General features: G+C 35.2%; 1 protein-coding gene and 1 pseudogene across 2 annotated transcripts in view; one reads left to right on the top strand and one right to left on the bottom strand.

The window, feature by feature from the left end:
* SPOCK3 (SPARC (osteonectin), cwcv and kazal like domains proteoglycan 3) overlaps positions 1–26,730 on the top strand; it is a 162,558-nt gene extending 135,828 nt beyond the window's left edge. For both annotated transcript variants that reach the window (XM_072406017.1, XM_072406016.1), the window contains exons 7-11: positions 11,265–11,384; positions 15,151–15,372; positions 16,427–16,489; positions 20,322–20,459; positions 23,142–26,730. In XM_072406017.1, the coding sequence (XP_072262118.1) occupies positions 11,265–11,384; positions 15,151–15,372; positions 16,427–16,489; positions 20,322–20,459; positions 23,142–23,308 (710 nt within the window). In that variant the 3' untranslated portion in view covers positions 23,309–26,730. The remainder of the gene's footprint in view (positions 1–11,264; positions 11,385–15,150; positions 15,373–16,426; positions 16,490–20,321; positions 20,460–23,141) is intronic.
* LOC140327862 (U2 spliceosomal RNA) lies at positions 7,423–7,592 on the bottom strand (annotated as a pseudogene).
* Positions 26,731–26,756: the final 26 nt, after the last annotated feature.

Here is a 26,756-nt window from a genome sequence, read left to right as displayed (position 1 = left end):
TAATCATGCAACATTCATGAATACACTTTTATTACCTGTATCATTGCATTTTTAACTTGTTTTAAACCTATAATCCCATAATAAATATGCCTTGGGTAATCACACATCTCTCCTGTGCATTGCCTCTTTCACATGTGGCTTTGTAAATCTTTAGGGCTGATTCAAAAAAACTGAACACAAGAAAACCAGAGCAGTTGTTAGCAATTTGGTTTGCAAATTTATGTTCATGAAAAAAATAATTGTATTTGTCTTTCACAGTAGATATAAATACAGGAAAGAAGAAAAGGAAAGCCATTTTTTATTGGCTAAATGAGCTTTTATTATCTTAAATTGTCACAAACAATTGTAAAAAAATACAAAACAGAATAGGACTTGACTCATTAACATCATGGGTATAATTAGACCAATGAACTAGACAATTTGAATCCCTGACTATATGATATTGGAGGGTTCAATGAGTGGAAGTAAAACGTCTCTTGTCCGGATATTCTATTCAATTTTGTATATTTTTAAAATTGATTGTGACAATTTATTACAATATAAACTCACTTTGCCAAAAAACCCCAGCTTTCTTTTTCTTCTTTCTTTTATTTATATCTACATGATTAAACCATAGGGTGGCATTAATTATGCTTTACCAGGTGCTATTGCCTTATTATTTTCAGTTTTTCCTCTAAAGGTAAACTTTTTTTTATTCCTAACAACATAAGATTGTTGTATAAATGTTTGCCTTTTTATATTAAGACTGTAGTTAGGGCTCCATCACTGAGCTGAAACAATTGACTGAAAGGATCTGCAGGTTTCTTGGCTCTATTCCTCTGTGATTTCTCACCATCCCAGTGTCCCTCAATGCATCAGAACAGGCGCCTAGGAAGAATTGGTCAACGACGCATACACTCGTATGGTATCAATCAATCTTCAACTTTATTGTAACAAACATCTAGTTTTTATAACATAACAAAATATCACTGTGCATACTCATTTACCACAGTAGAGAGATAATAGTATCCTTCTTCTAATACAAAACCGCTTTGCTACATTGTTTCGGACACGTACAAGACATCTTGTTATTTTTTAATTGTCAGCAATATCTGAATTTAGCAGATGTCAGCAAGGACACTTGTTTGGCAGAACAATAACAAGGAATACGTCTATCTCTTATAACTAAAACTAGAATGGAAAACAAAATGGAGTGTCTCAGGTAACAAAATGGAGTGTCTCAGACCCTTTCATTGACTTACCATAGAGATTTGCTTGCAAAACTTTTTAGAATATAGGTTTCCAGAAAACATTATCTTGGGTATTTTATCTACAAAATGCATTACACTGGGATCCTAAAGGGAAACATTAGTATGTTTGGTCAGTGTATTTAAATTGTTTCATGTTGAAAGTCTGAACAAATAAAAATAACAATTATAATAACAATCTCTATTATTAATGTGTAAATATATATGGGTCCCTTTTCAGCAATGTGAGATGAGATGAAGTGTTTCCACTGCTAACTCTTCTATTCTTCTGTGTGTGTTGTGCATAAAGAAGAAGATTGGTAGACCAAACTGTCAAGTGGTATTCAGTCTTTTCACAGTAAAGCAGTGTAATCACCGATAACAAAAGCATTATTATTTGCCTAGAATACTACTGGCAACAAGCAAGTGGATAAAACTAAATATTCAAGGAAGCCTGGTCTCACTGGTTGGTAAACCCTTGAACCCCAGAGGTTGATCGTATTACTATAATATATTGGCAGCTTTTGGGGGATTTCAGACAATTGTTGTTCACTCATAATTAAAGTATCAGTTTTAAGTGAACAGAATTAGTAAAATATAGAGCATTAGTATACAAATGCTTTATAATAGAAACATTATGCAATATTATGGATAAAGGCCAAAAAATGCATTCTCGTGTAATGCAACCCATGATCTCATGGGCTGATTTGAATTATTTTTCTAATCTTCATGTTTTATATTTAAAGTGGCATGCCATAGAGATAATGATCTGTGCAACTATTAATGGAGTCTTTGTAAAAACGAATTTAATTTGTTATACCAAAATATAATCTCCATGGCTACAATACCAATTTGTGAGCATGACTAAACCTCAACAAAAGCCATAAGGCTTTGGCTGAAATAGTTTCCTTAGACAGACACTATAAAGACTAAATGTATTACTATGTGTTATACACAATACCAAAGCTGAAGCAAAACGGAGTTAAAGCTTCTTTCAAATTGCGGCTTATCTTCTGCAGTACAACACATCAATGTTTGCATTCTTCAGAATAGCCAACTGAAAATGTCATGTTATATACATTTTACATTTAAACAGGGCCGTTTACTTATTATTGGAAATGCATGTACCTTTATTATTACCTTTTTAAGGAAGAAATTTTAAATCTGCAATCCTTACTATGTATATGGTGAACCACAAAATACCTCCCACTAACTTTACTGTTTTTTTTGCAAATCTATTCTCTGACACTGCTCCTCTCAAACCTTGCAAATCTAACAGTATATCAGCTAAAGCAGTGGAGGTATGATTCAGAGATTTAGCTAAATCACATGCAATAGAATTTATAGTACAAGCATTATATATATCCAAACCTGGGACTCCCACAATAGATGCTCCCAGGCCAATATACTCAGAAGCACTTAATAGAGGCAACCCAGAGGTACAACCAGGGGACAATTGTTTAGCAATTGATCTTTTCCCTCTCCGATTATCCCTTGTAGGTTTCTCTCTTGGGAGTGCTACTGTAAGTCTAGAAAAGGCACAAGGACCTCCAATAACATTACCAGGGATATATTTGAAAGTAACATTACCACAGGATAGGAACCACCCAGTGGGTAATCCAATCTCCTCATTTACGCCAGGCACCGGATGGGTGGCATTACAACTCATATTATTAGTAACATCACGTAGTGGTACCTTCATGCCTACACCATTATACTTTCCAGTACTATTATAAATATATTGCAAATATGCTTTGACATTAGGGTATCCAACATTATTACCTGGAGAGCCATTCATCCAATAGAGATTGAGCCACATCTGACCAAAACTAAAACAATTATGGGCTGCTGTGACATTAACAGTGCTTACCATAATCTTATCCCCCGGCTTCCGGATATGACATTCCCGACAATAGTAGTATATGGGGGAGGGTAATGTGAATTCGGGATACTGTTGTCTGTTATACCACAACTGTGCTAATATGCTCTGAGGAGTGGCCACTGCTATTAAACATGTGTGTGTAATATATCTTACGTTAAGAGGGTTCTGCAAACACAAAGAACTAACATTTAGAGCTCTCATTAGTTTCACAATACTATTATCTCCCAAATGGACTGATACTTCAGCCTCCATTGTCCTTTTTACTCTTGACCTGTTCCTCTGTGTGACACACAGAAAAGGTATCTCTTCAGGGTGATAGATACATGTAGTTGTAAGCCATATAGGCAGGACCACACACAAGTTACAAATTGTCAATAGGTAAAGCACTCTCCCAGAATCCTGTGAGTCCAACATCTTCAGCCTGTAATAGGGCACTTTTCAGGGATTTCACACCTGCTTCACCCTCTTTGTCTCTGATGCCGGAAAAGGAACCTCCGGAACCCTTTTTACTCTGCTAGCGTGAATCAAATTGGAGCCTCCTCCGTGAGAACCGCTGTCCTGGTAACAGCTACCACTCGAGTGGGTGGTCCAAACGGGAACTCAGTCTGTTTCCATCCATTTGCCAGGCGCTGGACTATCACTACATCCCCTGATTGGAAAGGATGCGTAGGTTCCTGTGGAGAGAAAGGAAAGGCACGAGCAACATCTTTTTCAACTCGATATAAAATTTCTACAAATTTTCTCACATATTCTGTCTGTACTACTTCTAGATCCCCTTTTTCTATCACGGGGGCTTTTGGACCCCAAGGAGTAGGGAAGGAGTCTTCCCTTTAGGACTTCCCTTTTTCAAATGGTGAGTAGCCAGTATTCTTATTAGGCTGCATCCTAATTTCTGCTAAGGTTACAGGCAAAAACTTTTCCAATTTATAAACGTACCTCCAGTAATTTTCCTTAGTTTTTCCTTAATTGTTCTATTCATCCTTTCTACTACCCCTGAACTTTGAGGGTGGTATGGGAGGTGGAACTTCCAATCAATCCCAAGGGCTTTAGAAAGCTCCTTACATACCCTGGACGCAAAAGCTGGTCCATTATCTGAGTTGATTTGGACCGGACATCCCTATCTGGGGATGATCTCTTGCAACAAAATCTTTACCACAATTTGTGTGGTTTTATTGGTAGTAGGAAAAACCTCTGGCCATCTAGAGAACATATCCACAATCACAAGGGCATACTCCTGCTTATTTCCTGTCTTTGGAATATGGGTAAAGTCAACATGTAAGTGAGTGAATGGTGAAGTTGGGTAACTCAGATGCTGGTGTTGGGCTTTCTTTGAGTTATTTGGGTTGTTTCTGAGACATATAATACATTGTGAAACATAGGACTGTACCTTTGCTTTAAGGCTTGGTATGAAAAAATCTCTCCTAATGAGGTCAGTGGTTGCCTGTGCACCCCTATGGCTAAGGCCATGATATTGTGAAATTAAAATTGGGGCGCTTGCAACTGGAATACATGGTTTCCCCTCTTTGCAGATAAGACCTGTATCAGGGTTTTGTACTGCACCCAGTGACTGCCATTCTGACTTGTCACTACTTGTTGCCAAATCCTGGAGGCTTAGCAATAAATTCTCAGTAAGGGTAATTTCTGGGACTAGAGAGGGCATTTGAACTATTGCAGCCTCCCTAATAGCAGCCTCCTTTGCTGCCTTATCAGCAAGGGCATTTCCTCTCGCTATGTCTGTCTGAAGACCAAGATGTGCTTTACAATGGACGATAGCAACTTTGCTTGGCAATTGAATGGCAGCCAGGAGATCATGTACTAGGGAAGAATGTGGGATTTGCTTCCCAGATGCAGCTATGAAGCCTCTTCTCTGCCAGATTACCCCATGATCATGTACAACCCCAAAAACATATTTGGAATCAGTGTATATATTTACATCTCTTTCCTCAAAAAGACAACAAGCTCTAGTGAGAGCAATCAGTTCAGCTGCTTGGGCTGACTGAAAAGGTATATATTTTTTCCCAAAAGGGTAGCTTCTGATTTTGAAATAAATAATTTAGTGCATTTCAGTTGATAGGAGTTTTTCATTACCAGGAAATCATGAAGCTGTTAAATTAACATGCTGCAGGCAGTTTGTTCTGAAAGTTTAACCTTAATCAACCCACTTGTATAAGATTTATATGATGCAGTGGGAGAAAATAAGTTTTTTTTTAAAACAACTTTACTAAACAGAGGAAAATAATTAAAATAAAAGCAGCCTATTTTTTATACCTTTTACCTTAGCAGAATCATGGGGATCTGTTGGAAAACTACAGAATATATAGACTCATATACACAATTCTAGGACAATTCATACATTTTGAAATGATTACATGCATTATACAGTATATACAGCATAATATACCAGTTTTTATATATACCGTACAATTTACACACTGCATAAAAATAGTAGCTATTTTAGACTATCATGTTATTTGCCTGACATTGGATATGTATGGTGGTTCATAAACTAAAATTGTTAGAGCCACCCAGTCCATGAAAAAAAGATGCCTCCCTGGTGCCAGACCACTCCTAAAAGTTTCTGCCATCTCTCCCAGCCTCTTGCAACGCTCTGATGCTTTTACACAAAATATAAAGGTGCTAGACAGGATTTCTGCAACTGGATTGCATATGCAAAATATTCAATGTTCATAAATCATGAGTTACATTTCAGTGTTTCCGGCATATTGGTTGCTCTTGCACTATAAAGTTGCCACACAAGGTTCCTGCTTGTTAACCTTAACTCAAACTTTCTAATGTTTGCAGCATGGCAAATCCTGCATTATAATTCACAATTACAACCTAATCAAAGTCTCCAACACTGTAAAGGTCCTAACATAAGATGATAGTGATGTGGGTTTGTTGCACATCTCAAACCTAACTTATATTTTAAACATACCTGACCTAGCTATTATATATATATATATATATATATATATATATATAAAGACATATACAATAAAGGTATTGTATATTAGGATATTACCCAATATTATGTAATCTACTTTTTTTAATTCTTAGGACACAAAGACCCAGTTTGATCTGCCAATTTTTTACCTTCAACTTCAAAATGCATTTGTAATCCAGTTTGGCCCTTATGTTAGAAAAACAGATATCCAAAAAAAGGACTTTTATTCCATGATATTTTTGTTGAAAAGTGTATATCTGAAATTTATTATAAATATTTTTCTGCCCCTTTCACCTTTTTTTGTTCAGATACAAACATTACTGGCCACTTGATGTTTCCAAAATCTGTGAAGCTTATTGGGCAGATATGTAGCACTATTTTTTCACACATCTAGTTTTATATCTTTAAAACAATTTTATAAAATCTGAGGATGTTGGCTATCCTCCTTGCTAACTAACTATTCATTCTACTCTCTTTAATACACCATTATTTTCTGACAAACACTAGATCTTTGGTGATTCTACCATTTTTACCTGAAACTTGAATTTGGGACTAACTACTTTTTTTTTTTTTCGAATCTCGCGATCCGTGCTAAAACACACCCCGTGAACGGTAAAAAAGTGTTAGTGCAAAAACACCACACATAAAACGTGCACTGGGGTACTATTTGGTAATCCCTCCTCAAAAGAGGAAGGGCCACCCTTTTCTCCAGACCCTCCGAAGCGAAGCTCCAGACGAGGGCTGGATACTAAGCCCACCCAGCCGAAGTCGGGATGGACACTCGTGCCCCCCTGACAGAAGCCAGAGAGGGGCCTTTTCTCTCTGGGACCCGCCCATGCAGGTCCCACAAGATACTAAGCTGGGAGCTCTCCCGAAGAGAGGCTCCCACTAGGGGAGAGCGCCTGGTTTTTAGGCCAAGGCATTCTCCCAAAACAAAAGGGCTAACCCATAAGGGAATAGCATCCTCCATCAAAAAAGTGGCACACAAATACCACACCAGTGACAAGTGACGACACAAAAAAACATTTAAATAATAAGTGCTCTGTGCATAACACACAGGGCAACAGATTTTAAAAATTGCCCCTCTGCACTAGCCGCAGCTAATGCAGAATAAGGCGATGTGCCGAATCCAAAATATGATCAGTGACGTGCATAGTGCAGCCAAAAATCAAGTGGGGTCCCAAACCCAAGTGATTTAAGGTGCCCCTGGTTCTCCACTCCAGGGGTACGACACTGGGGCGAAATTCGGACCGCTTGTCAGACCGATTGGTAAGACCAAGCTTTTCTCCATCCCCACCAGCGGGTCAGTCAAACCCCTGGGAGCTCCTTATCAGGGCAGGCCCAAGCTCTTCCTCCGGTGGACTAGGCCGGCAGGTTTGCATAGGGCGGCCCCTTACAGAGCTACACCAGAGGTAGACCGTCCTTAACAGAGGTACTTGGACACAGCATCCCCCCTCAAGAATGCTAATGCCCGTTCCACCCTGAACACTGATAAGAACAGATACTACACTTTATCTTAGCCAAAAGGCCGAGAATTTGGGACTAACTACTGGTGTAGTTGCTTTTATCTGCAAAAAACAGCTACTAGTATTTCTTGGGGGATTGTGTTACTACTAATAAAGGATTTACATTTTGTTCTTGAAGCTCTTAATCTCTTTTATTGTATAACTATCTTTTTGTTTTATTAATTATCCGATCAAGGTCTATTTCATTTTATTATACTGTGGTAGACATGGGATCAGATAAAGGAAAGAGATTTCTTTGTTGAATATTATCTAATGTTTTGTCTTTTTTTCCTATTAATGGTATTCGTCTTGATAAAATTTGATAAAAAGAATTTGAAAAACAAAAACACAATAGTTGGGGCTGTGTACAGAACAGGAATATTTTGCTAGCATTTATTGTGCAATATACTTTTCTGCTTAGACATTTGTTGCAAAATATAATTTTATGTGACATAAATTTAGTCCATAAAGCTGAACAAGTAAAATAAATGAATTTACCCTATAATTTTAAAAACTGTTACACCCTCACAAATCTGATAAAGGCTAGTTTAAAGGATTGTGTAAATGTTAACTTTAAAGCTAAATATAATAAATATTTTAGATCTACAGACTATTTTGTTTTATACAGTTGACTTCTTTTAAAATGAATTTGACAGGCCTTGTACTATAATTCATTTTATTTGTTCTCTATATCACAAAACTGTGTGTAAGAATTTGACAGTGTGTCAAGCAAAGTTGAATAACAGAATTCATGTGCACCAACTAGAGAAAGAAAACAGTTTTTATAACGGTGAACAACTGGAAGCCTAAGGGTAAAAATTCTGTTGTTCTGAAAATAGCACAGACGCTTCTATGGAGGAAGTAACACACTCCATAATATTTATTGGTATCTGCAAAAAGTAGTGAATGTGACATTCGCTTCAAATTCACTGCAGGTGAATCTTCCAGGTACATGTTATTTGATCACCAATGATTTATTCACTCCCAGTGCATGTATGGTAAAGTCACATTTACTACCTTTTTTTTAATTCATTAATTGTTTTCGTTTTAAACATGTTTTTGAAAACTATAAAAGTATTTTTAGTTATATTACAATGCTGTCACATCTCCCATCTCTCTTTGCTCTACATCTCCCTTCTCATTTCTCTCTGTCTTTCTTCCTCTATTTCGCTTTCTTGCCCAACTATCTTTTTACTTTTTTCTTTCTTTTCCCTCTATCCCGCCTCTCTCTCTCTCTGGCCCTGATTTATTAAAGCTCTCCAAGGCTGGAGAAAATACACTTTCTTCTGTGAAGCTGTGTGATTCAAAAAACCTGGAATGGAATTCCTAAATGTAATTTGCTAATTGTTAGCAAACGTTTTCAATCCTGGACCAGATCTATTCTAGGTGTGCTGGATCACCCAGATCAATAAATAAAGCCCTCCTTCTCTATTCCTCCCCATTCAACTCTCCCCTTTTATCCTTTTCTCTTCATCTCTCCCTTTTGTCCTCTGTCTCATTTTCTCCTTTATGTTATTCCTGTTTCACATTATGTGTTATTTTTTGTAATGTCAGCTCTGAAAGGTGACATGTAGGAATGCCATAATGTGTCACCTTTTAATTATTTTAAGTCATTCAGAATGGTTCATAGATTTACCTTTCTTTATAGTGCTTTCTTCTATATGAACCTTTTCCAATATTTTATGGACATGCCTATGGTGATACTGACTAACTTTTCTGTAAGGTGAAAGGTTAAATGTGATTCTGCTAATGGCAAATATGTACACTTATTTTCCAGTTGTTTTTCTATTTTCAGTTATCTTTCACGATCCTCTCCAACGACTAAGCACTGCACAATACATGAACGAGTGCTGTAGATACAGCATCGTTCTGCTCTATGGAGAGGGGAGAACGACGAAGCGGCACCCTGCTGCCCACTCTCCCCCTTCCCTTGCATTAGGATCATTCGTCGTCCATCGTCCGTGGATCTGCCAAGACAGTCGTTCGGATGATGGATGACGGGCGCTGTACACACCCCCGATTCTCGCCCGATACCGGCCCTGAGCCGATTATCCGGCAAGAACCATTGGACGTGTGTATGTAGCTTTAGATAAAGCCACCTGATTAGGGATGAGTGACTGATAAATCATTAACTTAAGTTTACTTTGTTGCTGAAGATTTTGAGCCAAAGGCGAGTCCAGGTGACTGCCTTGACCATCAACATTCTGGAATCTTAAGTATTGTCATTGACCATACATACCTTGTGTATATGTTTGTAAATGTACAGAGAATACAGAGCTATCTTGTCTGAGCTTATCGTAAATGGAACTAAATTAAACAGCCATACACTATTTAGCAATCAACAACTATTGAGATTCACGTTACCACAATCTGAGGGTCCTGCTCTTTTCTATCTAGCTCCATTTCTTCTACCAACTCTTCTGTAGGACACTCTCTATCTGGCCCTGTTTACCAGCTCCCTGGCCACCCTTTCCTGCTGCTTGTTTTCGTTCTCCAGGTGGTAGGGATTTTGCCATACTTTTGGGAAATAATTTGACTAAAAGTTTTTGCCCCCTTATTTTACCCAAGTTGATAGTGACTCTAGATCTTGTATAAATCTTTTATTTTTATTAGAAAGAAGCTGGAAAAGGAACTTTCTGCTAAGTAGTTCAGTTTTGTTTTTTACTGCATTATACCAGCTTTTTTGTGTTTTTGTTTGTCAGTCTGTCAACTCATCTTTGTCTTTTACACTTTTTCGCCTTGACATTACACCTTTAGATGTCAAATTTTACAAGTTAGAGAGCAAACGAAAACAAATATAGAAATAAAATAAGGCAAGGCATGGTGAACTAAAATTTCGTCAGTTGCTAATCTTTATAAACACGCTCATGAAATGCTGAGGTAGATGGTTTAGCCACACATGGATTTTCTAGATCACTGATGTTTTTACTAGATTATGTGTGGGTATTTTTAGCCTGTATTATTGATCAGGGCTCATAATAATCGGGTTTGTAGAGAAAAGCTGAAGCACTAACTCATGATATGTAGTTGCTTGAAAGACCTCACAGAAACAGGTATTTTATTTTGATGCAGCATCTTACTAAAACAATAAAAAAACAGACAAGTACAAATTATTTTTACAGAAATCGTGTCCATGTTTCTTTTTCCTTTTACATTTATCTATGCAGTAATTGCAATTAAAAAATATTTTTTAATATGTTAGTATTTAATTTTTTTGCTCAAACATATAACTTGTCTTCAGTTCCTGTATACATCAAACATGTACATAAAAATGTAAAATATAAAATAATTCAACGCGTTGATGTTAGTTATGCTCTATAGCACTTGGAAACCACTTGCTCTAGAGTAGTATTTATGATAAAGGGCACATGCATTAGTTAAAAAGGAGTACATGCATTGTTTTTATTTGTTAGAACCTTATTATTATCAATTGAGCTGTGGTAAGAACCTTTGTTATTGTTGAATTTAAATAGCATTCCATTACCCTTCAAAATGTACAGGTGCCCTGTGTTGAACTGGCAGCAGCTATATTTTTCATGATTGTTTTGCTGCCCAAGCAGTACTGCAATGGGCATCAACACACAAAAACAGATATGCTGCATCAGACTGTTTTGTGGTGTAAATGACCCCTAATCATTTTGGCTGTTATTTTAGTACTTTATGTTATTTAAATTAACAATTAGTATTTACATGTGTCTTTCTTTCAGCTTGCACTGATCAGGAATTCAGAGAAATAGCTAACCGACTAAGAGATTGGTTTAAAGCACTTCACGAAAGTGGATTACAAAAAAAGAAGGTTAAAACAACTTCAAGACCAGAAAGAAGCAGTAAGATGATATTATTTTCCTAAAACTTAGGACACTATATATATAATTGTAGAAATTGTATTAGAGAACACACATTCTATCCAGTTATGTATCCATTTTCCAGTGTAAAAGCCTCAATTCATAACATTTAAAAATGCATAAATTTACACATCTCTTCATTTTACATATTTATTTATTTAATTCAGAAGAGCTAAGAATTTTGAAGAGGTAAAAACCTTCATATATACAAGATAAATATATATACAATATACATTTTTATGCATTTTCTACAAAACATATGCATTAAAATCTATTTAATTTTAAATTAAAATGTAAACATATAAGAAATCATACCAATCTGTTTGCATCAGAAGGGGCTTTTGTTCAGGACATTTTAAGGAAGATTATGGGTGACCAAGGGGGTCCCTGGCAGGAATCTCATGTGTCTCTTCTGCGACTTCACTCCCTACATTGCTACACCATTACAACATGGTGGGGAAACAGCACGGTTGCCTTCTATACATGAAAGCCCTACATGAGAAAAATTACAGATTCTTTTTTTTTCTTACTATGTAACTGTGATAAGGCTTTCCAGATGGAACAAAAGAAATAAGGGAATACACATATAGAAACAAATAACTGTGAAAATAGACATTTTGGCAAAATTATGTATATTAGAAAATGTTAGTGTTTCCAAAAAACTGATTTATGAAGGAAAATTTTATAGAAAATAACAGAGTAATACTATACCTTATCATATTTCCTAAACATGAAGTTATTTCCCAGATCTTCTCCTGCATGACTATGACTATGACACATATTTGCAGTTGTTTCTTTCTTAAACAGTTTTTACATGCAAAAATGTCATTTTCAATCAACAGACTAAATTCAGGCATTTCTTTTCCTTTTTTTGGGCAGCAGGTTGACGATGTAGATACATGCAAGCAATCCACCCATTAGATCTTATCTATTGACATATCCATGAGAAACCTAACAAAGCACAATTTTCCAGATGATATAAATGATTCAAGATAAATTTCACCATTAAAATAACATTTTTCAAACCATCATGACAGGTTCAATTTAGTACATTCTTAAGAGTGTTCAAACTATTACCAAGTCTTTTGTTTTGCCTGAAATCTAATAGGAAAGAACATACAAAAGAGTCTATGTCTGTCATCTGTGTTGCATTTACAAGAAAATCATACTGTCAAGGTTATATGCAAGTTGCTTTATGTATTGTACTTAGTTGTTATATACACAGATTAAGCTTTTTTTCACCTACTGATTTCTGAAAATATACAGACATTCAAGGTTAGGTCTACCCAATGTGGATCAAAGATATTAGGTACACTTTTGCGGGGAAGATTTACCTAAGGAATATCTACTGATATTGATACACTAGTAGATGTTCACTAAGTAAAATAATGGTAGGAAATAGGGTGAATGTGTGTTAATCCATGTGTTAAAGGGAATTTAGATAAATAAAAGATTTGCTAGCAGAGGTACTTGATTATAGTTAACACTGTTACATTCTGTATGGCAATCCCAGCGTTCATTTGGCATAAAAAAACAGTTTCTACCCATTTACTAAAAAACTCCAATGTCCCTGGGACTTCAGAATGTCTGTGGGAGTAATGCAAGCCAATGGGAGAAATCACAACTTGTAGTGGGGAAGACAGGTATTCAACCCACTTGAGGGCCCAACAGCCCTAATGCATTAATGTGGTAATGTTTCAAGACATGAGCTGCCAAAAGAGTATGTTTTATATAAAAATAACGTATATAAAGCATTGCTGCAGTTTAATTCACATAACCCTACAGAAGTACAGTTTCTGTTAGGAAGACATTGAAAATAGCACGGGAAGCTACTTTAAAATGAATAGAGGTTAGTCAACAAGATGACCCGGAAAAGGACATATTGTCAGACGATAAGGCCATCACCCGCTGAATGATAAACGCTGTGTGAAATAAAAGATTTGCTTGCTGAATTAATATGATGTTAAGAGGCAATCATCTTTTACATTACATTAGTTTTCCATTAACTGATCTGTTAAAAACAGCTGTTAGCGTTAATATGCTTCATTTAGGTAAAGAGGATATTTGGAAGCAAGATTGGAACAATTGAATTACCTCTGAAAGAAATTATAGCAAACAGTAGTTGAACATAAAGTAAAAATCATTAGTTTGATAAAAGTCAAGGGTACTAAGAATTGTGGGTTTTCAGGTGAAAGGATGGAAAAGGTATAAATGTTAGTTAACTTCAAAGACTGTTACTTTTCTGTGTTTAAGTTGTAATGTTACAGACCTGGAATAAGCATGGGAATCTGAGCTTGTTTTACCAGAATGCAACATGTGATCTACTAATTAAAATAGTTCAGATACAGGGGCAAGCTGAACACTTTGTAAATGGTGACCAGCCCTGAGCATTTGTGGCTGCATTGAGAAACTGAACTATAGGAAGAGGGTGCAATGGTTTTTGAAAAGACTTAGATGAATCCTTAAAGTTCCGATAAGCATTTACTTTATCTCTTACCTGGTAGTCTGTAAAGGGAAGTATAGTTATTTACATAAGATATTTAAGATATCATTTGTATAAGATATCATTTGCTTTTCTCAATAGCTTGTTCTAATATGTCCCCCAAAATGCAGAGCTTTAAAAACTGAAGTCATCATCCAGGTGTGCATTGTGAAGTTTAAATACAGCTATTTTGACAGCTGGTATGCACATGCACATCTATGTGCATTTATGTAACAGGGCAGCAACTTTTCAAAAGGTTAAGCAAAGATGAGTTTGGAACCCCCCAAACTTGCATTTACAAAAAAAAAGCTAGGAATTCAATTAATCCATATTTTACTTCTACCAGCATTAAGAAATAGCTTTTTACATAGAATGTTGGCCTGCTTTTCTTCTGTTCTCCAATCAGCCCTACTCTGCTTATTACTATGAACAAGGTAAACCTGGTCTCCTAAACATTGTGGTTTGTGAACATGTGTTTATGCTAATAAAATTCCAGAAGTTGTCCATCAAAGCCATCAATGTGATATTTATACGGCTTCTCTAATATCATCCACACATTCTTTCCACCCTTTCTGTAATCTTCTGGAAGGGTCCTGCTTAATGCACCAGTTAGTTTTATACTAAATCTGATTTGGGCTTTTTATTACTCAGAATAAGGTACACTTGCCATGACAGTACTTAAAAGAACCCCACTTTTTGCTGGCTTTTGTCAAAAGAATGTTAAGGTAATGTTACCAGCATGTGGAAAATTTCAATCACTGAGTAATGAGTTAAAACCTGTTTTGATGGTAATGAGGAGACTGCAATTGCTGGCCTCATTCTAAGGACATTACTGCTTTGTCCTGGAATGAGCACACAAGTCAGGAGTTTCAGAATTTGTCCATTCCTGTTTCTGGTCAGTGTCCACAGTGCCCAAAGTACTGAAGCCACTTGATCAGCATGATAGCTAGGCAAAAAGCATCTTCAAAAGGAAAAGTCAGCAATGGCAGGCTTTAGATTCAGTATTGTTCTCTTCCAGCCACAGCTGTCTGCCTATGTTGTCTGCCTCAGTGTTGTGCATTGTATGTGTGGTTTATGCAGTACGTCAGGTATACATATTAGAGGGTAATGAGTCTTATATACAGAGAAAAGTGTTTTGGAACTGAATACAGTATGGTTATTTATTAAAATAAGTAAAATGTTATGCTATATGTGTTATTGCTTTTTGAATAATGATGTACGTAGGACATTGGATTCAGTTTAATGTGTTTCTATTACCCTTCATAGGATTTGATACCAGCATTCTACCAATATGCAGGGATTCTCTTGGGTGGATGTTTAATAGACTTGATAGAAATTATGACCTGCTACTGGATCAGTCTGAGCTGGGAAGCATTTACATTGACAAGAATGAACAATGTACCAAGGCTTTCTTTAATACATGTGACACATACAAGGACAGCCTAATATCTAACAACGAATGGTGCTACTGCTTCCAACGTCAGCAAGGTAACTATATTACAAAATGTATACTGCTTAAAAGAAATTAACTTTTAAAAATTATAGTTCTTGGTAATGTCAAAATATTGCTGTTTCTAAGTCCTCATCAGCAAATCTAATATCTGAATAAGCCACTGAACTCTACGCTGTAGCTTATTATTTTTTTTTTTCTTAGTGTTTTTTTTTAGTTTGACCATGGAAGAGAATGCTTCCTGATGGCAGTGAGTGAAATTCCTATGCCATCCAATTCTTTAACTTTAATATTTGAAAAAACAAATTTCTATCAATTTTTTTAAACTTGCCACATGTACCCACAGGTGTCCCCTGACTCCTGAGCAGTTCAGGTTTGTCATTTATTCAAAAAGTCAGCAACCATAGACTTTGATACGAGCTGCACAAATTTGGTTTAATTATCAGCATATTTTGGTTCATAACCAAATTACTGATATTCTAGGTGAATTTGTGATTTGCCAAAATCTGAACAGCAACATCAACAACTTCATCTACATTGGTGAGAAAACTCCTTATAGGATTAGTTCAAAGTAAAAATATAATTGACTGCTAAGGCTGGCTGTGTGTATTACTTTGCAATGATATTTAATTGGCTGGAGGATAAAAACAAAAAGGAAAAAGTGTGATTAACTAATTTCTGCACAATTGGCTACATAGCATAATTAAATAGTGATTGCACAGAATTTCTGCCTGTGTGGAAAAATATTTCCAGTCCAAACATGGCTAGCTAATCCCTATTGTCTACTAAAGGAACTACAGCTATATTGCAGCTTTTCTCAACACTAGTGTTTTCTCAACAAAACTATAGTGTTTCTAGAACACCAAGATTTGCTTAGGTAGTTAAATGGCAACTCACCTACTATTCAGGAATACTTTTGGAAAGTAACAAAAAAATAAGAAAGTTTTTTGTGAAAATATTTGTAGTTACACTTACACAATATTCACTATATAAAGAACTATACTATACTAAGGGCTTATGTGCTTATGTTACAGTTCATATGGATTCAGATGGATTTGTAAATTACATTGGTTTATTTTTATTCTGTCACAGATCCTCCTTGCCAAACTGAGCTCAGTAATATTCAAAAGCAGCAAGGGTTAAAGAAGCTTCTTGGTAAGTTAAAATACAATGCAAAAATTAAAATAATTGCTATTATTACTATATCTGTTTTTAATCTAAAATACACCATTTGTTTTTGGTCCAGTTTAAATCTAATTTAAATCACTTGGTTCTTAGCACCAACATGGTATTATAGTAGATATTGATACAGATCTGGGAGTGTTCAGCACCAATATGGGCACAAGATAGCCTTTCTTTCTGCACACAATAATTGAAGTGAAGTTAAGTTTGTGTTAAGAAGGTTAAGAAGGGGGTTATGATTTTATGAACTATAGTTAGAATTAGGATTTCCAGGGTTAAGTTTATTAAGGTTTCAGTGTTTATTTTAGGAGAAAGGTTAAGTGTCAAAAGTTAGAGCTTATGGGCCTAATTTATTATAGCTCTCCAAGACTGGAGAGGATACACATTATTCGGTTAAGTGCAAACCTGGAATAGATTTCTTAAAAGTCATTTGCTCTTTGTTAGGAAATGTGTTCAGTTCTGTACCTGATCCATTGCAGGTTTGCTGTGTCACCCAGCTTCATTGATGAAAGTGTATCTTCTCCAGTCTTGGGAAGCTTTAATAAAACAGGCCCTATGTCTTAAGTTAGTTTGTAGTTTAGGTTTTGGAGTTTACACAATAGAATGATTAGGTGTTAGTTAGCCTAAGGTTGTGGTTCAGGGCACATTGGGGATAGTTTTTGTTGCCAAGGAAAGCCCAAAGCAGATAACTAATAGCATCTAGTTCTTTGCACTAAAAGCCACTGTAATTACTTAAAAAGGGACATTTTAAATATGGTATTTACAAAAGACCTGGTAAGTAAACTTTTACATTGCCTTTTTGGGTATCTGTATCCTGTTTGCATGACTTTCACTAATGGCAGATTTACTATGCTGTGAAAATAAGTTCCCCTGGACTCTGAGAACATTGTATTGGATTGATATCCAATAGCTGATTTAAAATAACAAAAAAAAAATTGTTTCACTTTGTGTGTGATATCAGACCTTTGTATTGGCTCTGCATATTCCATTAGTTTGCTTTGCTAATTTTCCTTTTTTTATTTCACACCTCTTGACATTTTCCTTTCACCCTTCATGTCTTTAAAGTACATTGAATGCAATAGTATTACATGTATAATCCTTTAGGATTGAGGTTCCAAAACAGTATTTGTATGAAAAAATGCTTCATTGCCTCAGGATTATTATGCCACCAGGAAGCAAAGAAAGCTGCTCCCCACTGAAAGCTTCCATGTCATGTACATACATATATTTTTATATTTAAAAGCTTGGCCCTGCTTACAGGCTAGCAAAAATACAAAAATTTCAGTTAATGGAAGTAACTTCAATTAAATTTTTAGCATACATAATGAAAAATATAATGAAAAAATGGTAATTCTGTCCAGTTTTACAATATACTTTGTATCTCAAGAATGAACATAAATCAATTAAACTCATGTTCAATGGTAAGCAGTAACTTACTGATTACTTAAACCTAAGGAAGGCTTAGTCTACACGGACTGTTTCCCCAGCGTTTAACCTGAGGCTTTTAAAGCCCATGTTTGAAGTCCCCATGCATTCCAAGGGGATAAACTTCACCAGGACGTTTCCTTCAGGCACGTTTTTGAGCTTTAACTTAAACGTTGCTTGCAACATTTAAAAAATTAAACAGCAGGGAAAACGCATAAAAACGCTTGAAAACGCTCCCATAGAACTCAATAGAGGCTTTTACAAGCGTTTTTAAGCTTTTTATGAAAGCTTCCATGGAAAACAATGGGGGCTTTTAAAAACGTTTTAAGCAGGTCAATGGAATCTGGAAGCCCCCTTTAATAAGGATTAAGATCTCACACCACCCAGATCTCCACCACCCCACCCTGGGGAATGAGTACAGGGGTACATAAAACCCCTTGCTCATTCCCTGAAAGGGTTAAAATATGTGTAAAAAATAGGACAAGGCTTTAATGTTAAAGTATTTTATTACATGTATGTGTGTTTGTGTAACTAAACATTTTTTTACAGGTTATCCCAATGACCGGATGATTCCCATGGCTGCAATCATGACATGAGCACAGCCCTGGGAATCATCCTGACAGTGAGGAATCGCAAGGCACTAGGGGTTAAAATATATCATATAATAAAATCAAATTATAATATAATACATAAATATAAATAATAATTTAAAACAATAAAGAAATAATAGACAACAATGTAATCTAAAAATAAAATTAAAAATGTACTTTTATTTCATGTTGTGTGGTGTTTTTGTACTGTAAAAACCATTTAAAAGCAGATTACATTGTAATCTGCTTTTAAATTTCCCTCCCTGACACACCCCCATACATCACCAATCACATCACCAGGAAGATGACTCATCCTCCGGGGTGATGTGAGGGGGGATTTCCCTGCCCAGCTCACACAGACACAGACAGAGATGCTGGAGGCTGCTGCTGCTGGTATCTCCGGAGAGATGCACAGCACAATGCAGGATTTCTGCATTGTGCTTGACATCTCACTGCAGATGCCAGCAGCAATAGCAAATCTTTTATTGCTGCAAGAGGAGCTGCGGACACTGGGTAAGTATTTCCTTTCAGTTGTAATCCGATTGTCATACAATGTATGACAATCGGATTGCAATATAACATTTGTTTACATTTAACCTCCTGGTGAGAAAAACTCGGGGTTAACGAAAATTGCAAAAGTTTTTACCCCGAGCATGCTCGGGCTTAACGGCCAGGTGGTTAAGGAGACTGAAAATCATATCATCTCTGCAAATTAACATTATGGAAGAATAGAAATTACTAAATTTGTTAAACTGTATCAGAAAAAAAACACTGCATTTAATTTCCCTAATTTGTTGGGAATTCATTAGCGCCTTACTAGGAGAACTAAACTTTATAGATCAAAAGGAAAAGAGTTGACTTGTTATTTATCAGATTTGCCAAGACATTACTAAAAAGGAAGGGTTAGTTGAGGTTTTGGAAGTTTTTATACATATGAACTTTTTTGTAATTATGTATATATTACCTTTTCACTTCAGAAAACATCTGTCTACTCAATACCCTGCAATTCACTTACTTCCAGCTATTTCCTTTATCAACTGTCTAGAATTCTGTTGTGAGGTCCGGCCTCTTTTGGCTATTTGCATTTTTTTACTGCTGGCTGCTTTATCAACAATAAGTTTTGAGCAACTTTGAAGATATCTGTTGACAAATTTCCATAATTTTATTCCCATTTTTTTTTTCAAAAATTTAAATTGCCCATTGTCTCAAACCCAGACAGTAAAATACTCTTAATGTCACACAATGTTGTTCCTTCTGATGTATTAATATAAACAATTGCCTGTAGTAATAGTTTGGGGGTTTTTTTTTTTTTCTAATACTAACACTAATACAATGTCATCATTATTACTTTAGTCTTTGTTTCCATAACTAGCTCAAAAAGCAAAATGACTGTACTCTCTCTTTCTTTATTGTTGTCAATGCAGATATGTATGCTGGTAGCTAAGGAGAAATATTTTTTTTATATGTTCGACTAGAGCGTTTAGTTTACCAACTATACAGAAAGTAAAGAAAAACAGTAATTCTACTTCTACTACTTCTCCGTCCATAACTTTGTTGTCTTTGTTGAAAGATACAGCATATACTGGCCAAGCAAAATGTCTCATATCTAATGTAATATAATAATAATGTGAAAATCTTTCCTGATATATACGTAAACTCTGGAAAAAACATTTTTACATTGCTCTAAAAAACCAAGACAACCATTTCATCAATTATTTCTAGTTGCCAAGAATTTGATTTTTTTTATTATAAATTCAAACCTATATATAAAATATTGTTCTGTTTTAAAGGACACTACATTCCAGCATGTGATCAAGATGGCTATTATAAACCAGCTCAGTGTCATGGAAGCATTGGTCAGTGCTGGTGTGTTGACAGATATGGAAATGAAGTGACAGGATCAAGAAAAGTTGGCTCAGTGGAATGTGGTAATTTTCAAATTCCTTTTATGTTAACTAGTATTGGTTAGTTTTTTTTTAAATGTTTAATAACAAGGTGTAAATTTCCTTACTTACTCATAAACCACTAATATATTTTAGATGTAAATGCTTAGCCTTAGTGTTAATTTTTACTTTTTTTCAAATAAAAGGGAACTGATTTACTTAAGAAAGATTTTTCAGCATTACCAAATTATTCATTTGAAACACTTAACCAAATTGTTCAGCAGCCTTTCATTTTTGTTACATTGAACGCAATTTAATGCAAACACAGGCAAGTGTGAAATTATAAGCACATATTTATTGTTGTTGGCAATATATAAATCATTTTTATGCTGTTTTTGATGTTACAAAAAAGGTTTCAAGCAATTACAAAAGTAACAAAAACAGCAATCTTCAGGTCCAGGGTCATTGAATGTAAAGCTGTACATATTAAAAATGAGGATTTTTTTTATAGGGAACATTTAATAATTTCAATATTATTATCATCTTGTATTTATATAGGGCCAACGTGCATGGTCATGTCGCTGATTTGGAAATGTTATTTGTAGTTAAGCAGTACCTACCTAGTAAAGAAGATATGTAGTGAGATTTATGATTACACTACTAGGCTGCTTACTGTTCCCCTTGGTGTAGGATCAGACATTAGGAAGCAGAAAGATCTACCTAGGAGGGCTCTGCAAACTGCGGAACAAGCCAAAGAAAATTAGTTATGGGGAAGATGTAGTTAGTGTATATCAAGAATAGCTAATTATTATTAGTAAAATACAAGTTCTTTTTTTTTTAATAGAAGGAAGAAAGGTTAGAGCAAGGTTTGTATTTTTATTGTATTTGTCGTCACTGGAGTGATTCACAGTTACTTCCAACCCAAGAATCTCCCTAATGGTTAAAGAACGATGGCCACATTCAAGTGATAAAAAGATCCATGAATCACATCCCCAGGTCTTGCTTCTAATCTCTGATGTGATTTTCTCTCCAACAACCCTCCCATCTACCATTTTAAATAAGCACCTGGGAGGGGGGAAACTTGTGAGAGGACAGGACCTAGATCTGGAGGTGTGATCCATTAAGCAGAATCACTTCATAGAGCTTGTAAGCTTGTCAGCTTGTAAAACTCCTACCATGGTATTGTTTTTAGGATTGCAAGGAATGTGTTCCAAGCAAATAAAAAAAGTTTTTTTGTAAATCAAAGTTAAAGTAAAGTCAGGAAGATAAATGTAAAGCACCCAACATGTACAAATTTATTTCAAAGCCTCGGAACAAAGTCACCAAAATTTCTAACTATAACTTTTTGATTTCAATACCACTACAAGTGCTTTATATATGCATATATATATATGAAAAAACTGTGCAAGTAAGTTTATAAATGTACTCAATATTTATTAATAAATTATTTATTATATATTTATTTATCACCCTACAGACTCCTTTGAAAAGTGAAAAGACCTCACCTATACACCCACTGTTTTACTTTCCTTAAATGAAAGCATTTCAAAATGTCCAGTTTACCTCCTGGGGTGTTTCCTTTTAGGGAGATGTTTGCTGTTATTTGTGCTTCTCCCGCTGTAGTCCTAGATGTCATTCATACTAACAAAGAGGTTACAAAGATGTTAGGTGAAGTCTTGGGGTTTCAAAGACCATTTAGATAAGCCAATGGAGTCTCTTACTAGGACTCCGGTTTTATTTACAGGCCTCTCTCTCCACCCAGTCTTTGCTGCGACTATTTTTTCCCAGAGTGTGGCAATATGGGTTACGTCTCTTTGCAGAGATCTCCAAATAGGTGCTGTAAACTCTGCTTTTTTTGCAGCATTCAGGTGTCATGAATAAAGGCTTTTAACTTAGCTTTTATGGCTTGGTAGAGGGTTATCTCTTAGTTTCCTGTATGGCTCTATGTTTTCAATACATATACACAGAATTTTATTGTCCGTGGCGTTTGTGGATTCTACATCCATGCTGAACCTATTCTTTTTGGGCTTCAAAGAGTAAATAGTTTAATGAGCTGCCTTGTTTAGGGTAATGTGTATTGCTACCTGTGAACTGGGAAGGTATCTCCCTTAGTGGTAGAGGTATCATGAGAGGCCTTGCAAATTTCCCTGTCCTTAGCCTTTTTCTCCTGCACACGTCAGCGCTTTCTTTCCACCAAGTAGTTAGGACTTCTCATCGATCTGGAGATCCTAGATTAGCTTCTCCTACCCAACATCCTTATTGAGCAAGAATATGTACCTCCACTTGTTTAAGTTGGGGAACTGCAATGGATCCTGGCAGACACTTGTTCTTCTGGCTTCTTTGTGACCTTTAGGATACCTCTAGGATTATCTATTTGGATTCCTGCAAAGGTGAACTTCAACAGCTATTGGGCATGGTAAATATGTTGGTGTACCCACTAAGGGTTCCCATGTCTCTCCGTAGACAAGAAAAAAATAGAAATTGTGTAAAACTGTTTTCTTGGAGTTTATTGAGGGACACAGGTTTCTCCTCTTTTTTTTAGTTCATGCTATTAGTACTGCTGGTTTCCAATGTGCTCCTAGTAGGAGGAAATATACAATTTATTTTCTTTTACTAGCTAATAATACAAATAAAGTATGTCTTTATTTGAATTGTAATTACCAAACTTTGTTTTACCAAAACGTTTTTCTTTTTAAATTTAGTAAGTAAATATTGTTTTTTTGTCAGGTGGTGATTCAGACACATCAGGAGATTTTGGAAGTGGAGATTTTCATGACTGGGCTGATGATGAAGATGTCGATGATGAAATGATGAATGACGAAGATGAGATTGAAGATGATGATGAGGATGAAGGAGGTGATGATGATGAAGAAGATGAAGATGGATTTATTTGACATAGCATAATGCAAGATAATTATATTTTTCATGTCTACAAAGAAAAAGACATCCCCTAGGAAATACCTTTTGCTCACGTCGCCACCAAGAAAAAAGGATTTAAAAAGAAAACTAAACATGTATATTTTGTATGATCATACCAGTTAATAAAACTGGAGTCATAGACATATGTTTCAGAGTCATTTATGTGCTTTTGAGCTTTTATATGCTTTTGGCAAGAAGAAAAATGCATTGGAATTCTAATCTAAAGAAAATGAACAACCTGCACGTCAGTTGAAGAAAAAAAATAATACTCAACAAAGTGTAAAGGTACCAGCTATTGACCAGACATTTGTGAATTTCCTTACTGGCAAATGAGTTTTAAAAGAAAGTGAGAACTTATCTAGTGAAAAACTCTGAAAAGAAATTTTCCTCATTTTTGTTTACATTTAATTCCTCAGAATATGCAGAAAAGTGTTTGTTTATTGTTTAGTGGGCTTTTAGATTTGTTGTCTTATTATGTTAGCTTTTTCTCAATATTATTTTAGAAGAATTGTATGAGTTTTGGTATTAGCAGAGCAGCATGATGATTAGTATAATCTTGCCAACACAGTTCCTATCTGAAAATTGTTTACTTTAGCAGGTTTTCAGCATCACTCCTATTAGCAAGTCTATGCTACAATATATATTGTCATATACAGTTAGCAGCTAGTTCAGTTCCATAGATGACATAAGAGTTTCATGTATTCTTCTTTCATTATATCACTACTTAATTGAATTAGTGGTCCACAGGTTCCACAACGAGGGCAGTGGTTACGAAAACACAAATTTATATTCAATTCTTCAAAAGTACTATTCGGGTCTAAACAGTTTAAGCCTGAGCTTTTATATTTCACTTTTTTCTCATTCCTATATGTTATCAATTTAGTTATGCAAACTAGCAATCATAATAGTAGGGATTTAACTTCAGTATTATGTATAAATCCTAAAGTTGGGACCAATTGGTAAAGGTTTCCTGCCTGTTAAAAACCAGAGGTGTTTTTTTTTCTCTTTACTATTTTTTTCTTTTTGTTAGTATATGTTAAAATACTGTTTTTATTGTATTCATTGGCAGCAGAATGTTAGAAGTTGCAGCCAATCAATCTGCAAAAAAAAATCTGCCTGCACATGTCCATTCTTTTTTGGTCGAATAAAAACAAAAGTGTTATATGTTACATCTCTTAGTAAAATTGCATTAAAAATGATTTAGTTAACTTGAAGTATGTAAACACATTTTTAACTAAAACTAATTTTCACTAAAAAGAGGAAACTATAACTGGGAAAATAACAGGTCCATGTGTTTAAATGAATGCATATTCAAAACCTACACAGTTTTAATAACAAAGTGGGAAATATTCCGGTGGGAAGGTATATTAGGGAGGTGATGCACATTTCAAATCATCTAAAACTAAGCATTACCAGTTAAATAAAACATTATTAGGAGTTAGTATATCCTTATGTATTTATTATAGTGGTTCTGAAACTCATTTGATTCTAATATCTTTTTTATTTTAAAATTGGTACCTTATACATTGTTGTAATATGAGATGATTCTCCAGTTTGGGTATGTTTTAGCATTTATACTTTTCGGCACAGAACACCTGAATATTTATTCGTGGAATGTATGCATTGTCACAACGAACAAAAATGACCCCGGCATGCAGCAAAAGATTGAGCAATGCTAGCTAGGCACAATATTAGGTTAGCATTTGGGTTGTTTTCTTAAAGAAATAATAGCTGTTTACATAGCAAAGTAAATTTTTCCCTTTAAAAGGCTATTTGACTCTGTTGATTTCAATCATCCAGTAATGTGCAAGAAAATATCCTAACTTTGTGAAGTGATAAGGTATTCTTTGCAAAGTGAACTTTTACCACATTCACTCACCTAACCCTATAAAGGGCCTCCTCTAGCAGACCCCTGTTCATAATTTTGGCAAATCATGCTGTCATTTGAATTTTTTTTCAATTTTTTACCAAAAATAAAATGATTCCATAGAAAGGATATATTGTCCTTTCTGAGGTCCCCAATGAAGAACTGACATAAATATGAGGTCATAGCTGTAAAGGAATGCACATTTTCAGAGTGGAGATACCAACATTACCTATCCCTAACAGTTACTAACTTTGGATTATTCAGAATTAAAACACATACACATGTCTGGTTTATTGTTGAACCAAACTCCAAAAAAATAGTTATTCTACCCCTCCTACCTGGCATAGTTTTTTTTTAGAAGTTTGTAAGACATGTTAAGGGTAAGCAAGGGTTATGTGCAGAAAGACCCTCAAGCAGAGACTGCAGCCATTTTGTAGAACAGCTGGCATATTTTCTTTGATTTCTCTAATAATATGTTTAAATTATAGATGGCAGACAGTAGAGTAGCTTCAATCTTTTAAGAGTTTAGTTTCACTTTATAAGTTCCAACAATATTTTCACATAAAAGCCGAAAAGGTCAATGTTTCCTCTAGTTGATTTAGGGAGATTGACATTAGGGTACTTCTCTGTCTGAGCTTTAGTCAGTAGTTCTTACCTGATGTCAGACCACATAGATCCCCTGAATCAATACAGACCATGTGCCCAATCACCAGACTGACGCAAGGTTACCATTACTACGATTTGATATTAGTATAAGATTTTCTCTGATTCTATGTACTAAATTTAGATATAAATGTGGGTTTTTGACACATTTACATGTCTTCTAAAAACCTCTTCATGCATTGACTTGTTGATCACATCACTCATGACCCTTTGGCAGCCATAAAAATGTTTAAAAGATGTAAGTTTGTGACTCACTGCAGTAAATATTGTTGCTTGTTGAACAGGCCAATAAAGATTAGGTTTTCCAGTGACATTACACACAATGTATTACTGAAATCAGCTAATAACAACAAATTCTTATTTAAACGCATCCTATTTTTGGTACCCCATACCCCAAAAAACACTATGTGGCACAAACTGTACACATACTGATTTACGGACATGCCAAAAGAAAAAAGCTTTTTTTTAATTCATTTATTTAGTTATGTACCCACCATGTGAAATAGATAATGCTTATGATTACCGTGTATGTTTGCATTAAATCTGTAACCGTATAATGCTTACTTTAATCACTATATTTATGTTGGCATGTTGTTTCATTGTAAAGACCTTTATAAGAACTCCACTACCTTCTTGTATATCATAAATATACCCGGAATATGTGGGTACAGCTGTGTATTTCTGCACAGATTACTTTTCCTTGGAAATTCTTATTTTCCTTTCCACTGCAAAACATAAAATTTGTTTGATTTAAAGAGTATTCTTGACTAAATTTAATGTTTATCTTATGTATAATGGAGAAAAATAAAATGCATTTTCTTTTATACAGTTTATGTATAGTTTGCAAAATAAAGACTCTTGTAACCACTTGTGGCTCTTTGTGGTAATGTCAC

Source organism: Pyxicephalus adspersus, chromosome 3 (genome assembly GCF_032062135.1).
Source record: "Pyxicephalus adspersus chromosome 3, UCB_Pads_2.0, whole genome shotgun sequence".
Lineage (NCBI taxonomy): Eukaryota > Metazoa > Chordata > Amphibia > Anura > Pyxicephalidae > Pyxicephalus > Pyxicephalus adspersus.
Note: the sequence above shows the minus strand (reverse complement) of the source record. Positions and strands in the feature narration are given on the sequence as shown.